Genomic DNA, 7,588 nt, shown 5'->3' on the forward strand with positions numbered 1-7,588 from the left:
GATGATGACCCGCTTGTGTATGGGACCGCATTAAGGTCCCACGAACAAAGAATGTTCAATGTTGATGGAGCAGAAGACTGATCTTTAAGTGATTAGAGGCACATTATGAAATGTGACTTGACATATTAAAGGTTACGATGACGGTAGATGAAAATTAGAATAAGTTGAGTAGGGTGAAGAAAAGAAGGAAACCAAAGATAAGTACTAAGAAAAACTGACATATCACTTAAGACTGTGTCCTTACCTTCACCGACATTGTCGAGAATGACAATGGGGAAGGTGCAATGCAGAGCTCTACTAAGTGAAAAATGCATAGAGTGTAGACCGCACAGTGTAAGTTAGCCTGATTGGTGACATGCGGTGGTAGCACGACATGCGATAGGCAATGATATTGTCGTTAGTATATCGATGTATGATGACACAGACATAGAGCATTGTTTGGTTAAAAAATACAAGCAGATCAAAAGATGTTGCTTTTAAAGATTTGGTTAAGAACCTTTCGGTTTGTAAAAGTTTTTCATGCACAACGTTTGAACGCACAAGAGTACGTGTGGGTTAGGGTTAATTCTCTTAAAGATCACCTTAGGTGATTCCAATCGAGTATAGTGACTTAGGGTTAAACGAGTGAATGCCTAAGTGCTGGTGGATGAGTTTGGATAGTGCTCTTCGCTATGGTATCCAATCATCAACTGGTCTTCAAACTGGAGGCCACAAGATCTTGTTCCTTCATTAATAAGGTTTTATTATAATGTGAAAATAAAATCACAATAAACTCCATGACAAGCAAAGTTAAGACAAGTTTGTGCTCCTTTCAAAAGTGTAGTGTAGCTGATATCGAACGACTATACACTAGATGACCTGAACTAAATAGAATTTGCATTTGAAAATACGCTTAATCAGCTTTCACTATGCATTTGCGCATGAGGTGATGTGTAAAGCCAATAAAATGATTCAGCACATAGAAAAGTATTGATGCACGCCCTTTGGCCATTAGGCTGATCAGTCTGAGTCTGACACATCGCAGGTTTGTAAAAAAATTTATGCCCAGGTCAAATATTGATAAAGGTGAAGGATATAGCAAATGATATCATAATTTAATGTGGTGAAAACATAAGCACTTTGAAAGTAGAAAGCGTATTGTACATGTCCTGCAATCTTAGAGGTTTCAGTGGTGGCCAGGGCTGATGAAAAATGGGGGGAATCACCATGCGCCTACACAACACTGAAGGAGGAAGAAAAGGCGGGTGAAGGAATGGAACACAGATAATGAAATTGGTCAAGGACAAGCTGCCAAGGTGCCAAAATCGGTGGTCTTTGGCCCACGGACAAAGACATCAACAGGGAATATACAGAAGCATGTACTAAGGGAAAATGCTGGCGAATTTTGGATAACAGTAGGACAACTTAACCGTATGCACTTTAGAAGCTGGGGGATGGAATAGGCAAACTGTCAGATTGGATCAAATAAGCTCAAAATCAAATGTAGCGAATTTAAAAGTTTAATGTTGTAGCTGTCATAATAATGCATTGCATAGCTGTCATTTTTAGGCTTAAAATGGCGCATATAGATAGCATAGCAAAAGTTCAGTGCTTCACGTGCAACTGATTCTCTAAACCTAACATGTTCAATCAACCTACACACCCAGATACTACATTTTCAGTCCCCTTTCTGTATCCCCTTGTACACTATTTTGTAATGGAAAACTTCATAAAAAAGACCATCCACCATCCATATCCGCAGCCATGTACCTGTGACATAGCAATCAATACTAGCAAACGGTATGTTGGTTAGGGTCGAATATGAGCGCTAGCACTGCACCGTGCAGGTGACCGGAGTCACGAGTTGGTCCGTGCCAATTGGAGGCATGCAAACGTCCCCTCAGGTTGGATGGAGATTGACATAGACAGCAGCAACACGTTCATCAAGCACCCTTTTGAATGAAATGAACAGAAGCCCAGCAGCATACTACAGAGTCCAACAACGCAGTAAAGAGGGGTTCACAGTCTAATGTACTTTTAAACTGTGAGCGCAACCCTTGGGTGAAAATGCCCATTGCAACTCGCAATAAACAGAACCAGCTTTTCAAATCTCTAAAAGGGCAAGTTTTGTTGTCTAAAAGGGATAGCTTGACTGTATTCTGTGTAACAAAAAAGAAACCCAAGATAAGATGGTCCTGGCTCTCAAAGAGTAGCATTGAGTGCTCCTGATCACAAACTGTTGGCCACACCATTGATAGCCAAAAGAGAGAGAATGGTACTCATAATTCCTAATTAGAGTCAGGAATATGCTGACAAAACATGACGCTGAAAAACAACATGAAGAGAGCTAAGACATTTATCCATTCAATGGCAAAGCTACATGAAAGAGAAAAATTGATCCGTCCTCGCATACTGCAGTCGGAAATGAAGGACAAGATCAACTCTAACAAAAGACTAGCTTAATCCTCAGCGAATACCTTAAAAATAACCATTAAACTCAATGAGATTTCACGTATTCCTGAACAATATGAAGCCCCTCAGACTCCTCGCCATAGTCCTGCAACCCACAATACATGATTAGCAAATATATTTGAAAGAAAATGACTGTGATGAAAACTAATACACAAAGGTACCCAAAGGCATATTGCTATCAGAAGCATACTTTAGACAAGATACCCTGCAAGGTACACAGCAGAATTCCAGTGATGGTGGACTTCTAAATTCAAGAAGTAGTGCCATTTCAAAATACGCTGAAATAATATGCTTTGAGCATCTATTCCAATACATTTCTACGCACAGTCATGGATTGCCTTGGAAAATATCAGGTTCATAACTTTTTTGGATGAACAGTCATGGATGGGTTGTTTAAACAATTAATCACTGCATCCATGACTAAGCTGCATACGCAAGTGCATGCATGCAATGGAAAATATGAGGTTCATAACTTTTTTTATCAGGAACAGCACAAGAACTAGTAACTCATGAAGTGAGACCTTCCTGTTCCTCACTCCAAGTTTAACCACTGAAAAAAAATCGTAACTGGTTACAACTCAGAATTTGTGAACAAGTGCACCTGGATAAACATTCATGGATTGCCCTTAATTCCCAAATTTCACTGTTTCAACTACCACTGAATGCCATGAAAATTGAAAGTGTTTCATGGCTTAGGCCTTCATCAAAGCACAATCCTATTTTCCTACATATATTGTTGGTTGGCACCAAGTTGGTCCAAGTAAATGCCAGAACAATACCTAACAAGGGATCTATTTCACAAGCATAAATGATTTTATACTACTACATACCTTAATAACAACACAGGAACAACCAACAACCTTTCTGGCTTTTCCCTCTGAATCAATTTTGCATAGCTGCAAAAAACAAAGTACAAAGAATTTTAGGAAATTTTATAGTAGATTAATGGTATGAAGACCAAGAAAAGAGCATAAAATCACGCATGCAGTTTTATGCTGCCACCTGGAATCAAAAGAAAGATATAAGAGATTTTGGTAAAAACCTTTCATGACTTTAGGCATGGCAACAGAAATCATGGATTATTTCAATATTTTAAAAGTTCGGTCACAAAATCATTTTCTTATCTAGTTCATAGTATTACTAGAATTGCAGACAAGATATCAATGTTAAGGGAAACACTGGATGCATGTTGTAAAGAAGACCAGAATAACACACTAGAACTGAACATTTTACAATATGAACACTAGAAACAGAGAGAAAATGCAATACTTGTTAAGTTATATATTAGTAGTAATTAACAAATGCAAAGACTGCTAATGTTTTCATGTTCATGAGCTCCATGCTAGAAGCATAAGTAATGAACATTACAGGCCCTCACAAGTTTTTTTGTTTTTTTGGAAGAGAAGTGTTGAGCTCTTTGCTTACCCCTGCCCATTCGCCAAGAGTTTTTGCACTGGGAACGGTTAACAATTTCACATTGTGGTCAGCACAGAGAGCTTGGACCAGTTTGACATAGTCCGGCTGGTTGCAGTCCTCAGCAAGCACACAAAGCTGTGCGGCATGTTTCTCAATCACTTTGGCTCCTTCATGAAGGCCACGTGCAAGCCCATCATGAGCAAGTGATTTCTTCAGAACAAGCTGCAAAGCTGTCATGATGTCCATTGGCTCTCCTAGAGCTGGTGCCGATGACTCGGCAACAACAGCGGGACCATCTTCTCTGTCAAGTCCACCAAATAATATTGTCAATACTAGAAAATGTTGTTAGACTCAGTGACAAAGCATGCACCAGGTAATGACTATGAATACCAATTAGAAACAGACTAGCTCTGCCAGTAAATATAGGCATCATACTATGGCATATGGCAATGTCTACAAGAACAATGAGACCTACTCTGTAAACACACTTCACATGGGGCTACACAGTGCGGGAGTTAAGGCTAAAGCAGAAAACAGTCTGCCAAAAGATGCCCATTAAGAATAATCTGATAATTCATAGAGTTAAATACATGTCCTTTACAGCCAAATTTAAGTGATATATTCAAATAAATGTCATTGCTAAAAAATCAAATAATCGCAATCAGGTTCTCTGGATTAAGAATTTTGTGATCCTAAACCATCTGCATCACTCTAGATTTTTGGTGTTCTACAAGTAACAAATCTCTAGTCAAGCATAACTGCACTCAATATCAATTTCAGAGAAAAATCAATCCCCAAGAAAATCCATGAAGTACAGTGATATAGAAGTTCATAAACCTTCCAAAAGCCATAACCACCTAAACAAACAGGAACAGCTGAAACGAACTAATAACATGAATGACACACAGAAGGCCTAGGGAACATGATATATTGAAAATCCAATCAGTTGATAATTTGAAGTATGATTGACAGCCAATATTTTGAAAGATTTCTGGTAAAACAGATATGTACAATATTGCAAAATACAAATGCATGCATAACAATGTCCAAGTATCTTTCCAGTACCTTTGCACATATATGTAATAAACATGGGATATTATGAACAACAAGTTTATGCAAACTATTCGCTTATTGATTCCAAAAATAGCAACAAGATGTGGTTCATAAAGACACTATAGAAACTGATTGATATCACCAATGAGCTGAATACTTTTGCCAGCAAACTGGAAGATTGGCAAAAATCTAATATGAGGTGCCACAAAGAAGATAGCAATCAGTGCCAATCAGAGCATGATCAATCAAACATAACATCAATTTGGTCATTTGAGCCTTGCAGGAGCAGCCAAACCAAACTGAACTTTGAGAAGAAGCAATGACATCGAAGGCACAAATAGAAACTTGCTCAAGATTCTAGCCAGCCAGCCAGAAAACCAACAGATGCCTAGGCCTAATCAAAATAGGTGCCAAAATTTCAGCTAACTATCCTTGGTCTGTCAAGTAAGGCAACAACAAGCGAGATGTATACACATTTAAAAATATGCCATGACTTTAGAAGACAACCCTGTAGATACTGAATTATCTACTGCAGGTCATGACCACCAACGTGTTCTAAATGACCACACCTAGTGGGCAACATGTAACCCAAGCCACAAACTTTCTAATCATGTTGTCTAGGATGAAAATAGTCTGTTATCACTACAAAAACACAAGATGCGCATAGAGCAGGGCTGCACCTTCGATAAGTAAACAGATCCGAATTGTGGCACAAAACAAGTATCTTACACACTACGAATCTGCTCACAGCAGGAGTTCATTCCAATCCCGCAAGAGACCAACAAAAAAACAATCGATCGAACTAGTGCCCTTGCACAGGAGAAAAAAACCCACAAAAACTTTATCAGCGTTCGGTTTCCCGGTCACAATGAAAAGCAGAAGGCGAAGAACAAGGATTCAACGCCAGGGGGTGCATGAAAAACAATAACCCCAAATCCACACCAATCAGTAATCGAGCACACACATGGTAATCTCTCCCACGAAGAACCCACAAAAAAACTTTTGCAGAAAATCCGTTCCCAACTTAAAGATGATTCAAAACCCACAACCAATGATGCAAAATTGGAGCTGATGGAAGTTCAAGTGAGAACAACAACCCATAACGATCAATCTTATGAAATTAAGAAAGAAGCGCGATATTAACAAGAATATCAACAAAAGAATAAGAAAAATCGGCGCAAACCCACAACCCGGAATCAAATCTAACAAGCGCAGTCATGATAACTACATCATAAGAAAGAAAAAATAAGAAACGAACAAACAGAGAAGAAGAAGAAGAATAGATGGAAAGAGGAAGTTAGAGAGCGTACCCTGACATTCTGGCGATCTGTGAAGATTGTTTCTGCTCTCTCTCTCTCTCTCTCTCTCTTTGTGGTGGGAAGAAAGGGAAATCAGAACCCTAGAGCAAAGAAAAAGAGAAAAACCCTAACCCTAGCCATACCGAAAAGAGTGTCAACGGGTCGGATCTGCGACTTTTTACCAGATCCATAGGTCTGACTTCAAGGTTCTGTACCGGGTCCATACCCGAATCCGAACTAGTTTATCATGGGGAACCAATGGTCCAATGTTGCCAGTATCGTTTCGAATCGGACGATTCGTTTCGTATCGTCCAGAATCGATATGAGACCAAGCTGATTCGACTTATTTTTCAATATTTTTAAAAATATTTTGCAAGTTGTTTATTATTTTAATATTTTTGTGACACGTGTCATCTACTGGTTCAAATTAACCGATTCAGTTCAGGATGGAAATTGGCCGATTCTCCTGAATTGTTTTCAAAACAATTTAGGGTCCGATACCATTCTGAGAACATTGGGGAAAAAACCATGCCCGATTCCTATAAGGATTATATCTATATTTAATAAAATAACATTTTGGTTATATTTTTTACATTAAAAAATTGCGGATCTTAATCAGAACTTGGGTCAGAACAGGGTTTCATATAAAATTTTATAAACCATAACCAGCTCCGTGTACTAATCGGGTCCTTTGGGTCTGACCTAAAATACCTCTTTATTTATTACCAAAAGCAGATCCTCTCAGATCCAACCCACACTGGATCTGGTCATGTCTTACCCATTGATACCTCTAATGCATAGTGACAAATATCGAGCACATAATATCATGAGAAATTGCCTGAAAGTTTAAAATGGCGATTTCTTGCAAAAATTTCAAAATATCACGAGATTTATAAAAAAACATAAATACCGAGACTTAAATGTGATATACGTTTTAAACGACTAATTATCATGAAAAAAACATGTATTTTTATTTTTAAATAATTTCTATTAATAATTTCTTATAAAAATATTTTTTATATTTTATATTTATTAATTTTTTATTGCCTAGATTTTACCCAAAAAAACACGAGATTTATGAAATTTTTTAAATTTCTCGCGAGTTTTTGAAAAACAAGATTTTGCAAAAAAAAGTTTTGTCACTATGCTCTAATGCGAACAGAAATGATCCTTTTTGGAAATATCAAGGCTCGAATACGAATAGATTTCTCTTAAATCCGGACCATGTGGCTGGATCCAATTGGATGCTGATCATGTCGGACTTGGATCGGGATGGTATAAGGAGAAGTTGGATCTGTGGCGACATTTCGAAATGGATCTTGGAGGGATTCGGATCCTCACACTCATGTACATGTAGCTTGCATGCGCGG

At 38.1% G+C, this 7,588-nt stretch overlaps 1 protein-coding gene across 1 annotated transcript; it reads right to left on the bottom strand.

Moving 5' to 3' along the window:
* Window positions 1-2,237: 2,237 nt before the first annotated feature.
* On the bottom strand, window positions 2,238-6,357 carry LOC149839216 (small ribosomal subunit protein eS12-like). Its single transcript, XM_090002382.1, has 4 exons — window positions 6,231-6,357; window positions 3,877-4,168; window positions 3,282-3,347; window positions 2,238-2,536 (listed from the first exon to the last, which is right to left on the bottom strand). Exons 1-4 carry the CDS (start codon window positions 6,236-6,238, stop codon window positions 2,477-2,479), a joined length of 426 nt encoding a protein of 141 aa, XP_089858508.1. The 5' UTR covers window positions 6,239-6,357; the 3' UTR covers window positions 2,238-2,476.
* Between the last annotated feature and the right edge of the window lie 1,231 nt (window positions 6,358-7,588).

Source organism: Nuphar pumila, chromosome 4 (genome assembly GCF_984573655.1).
Source record: "Nuphar pumila chromosome 4, dmNupPumi1.hap1.1, whole genome shotgun sequence".
In the NCBI taxonomy this organism is placed as follows: Eukaryota; Viridiplantae; Streptophyta; class Magnoliopsida; order Nymphaeales; family Nymphaeaceae; genus Nuphar; species Nuphar pumila.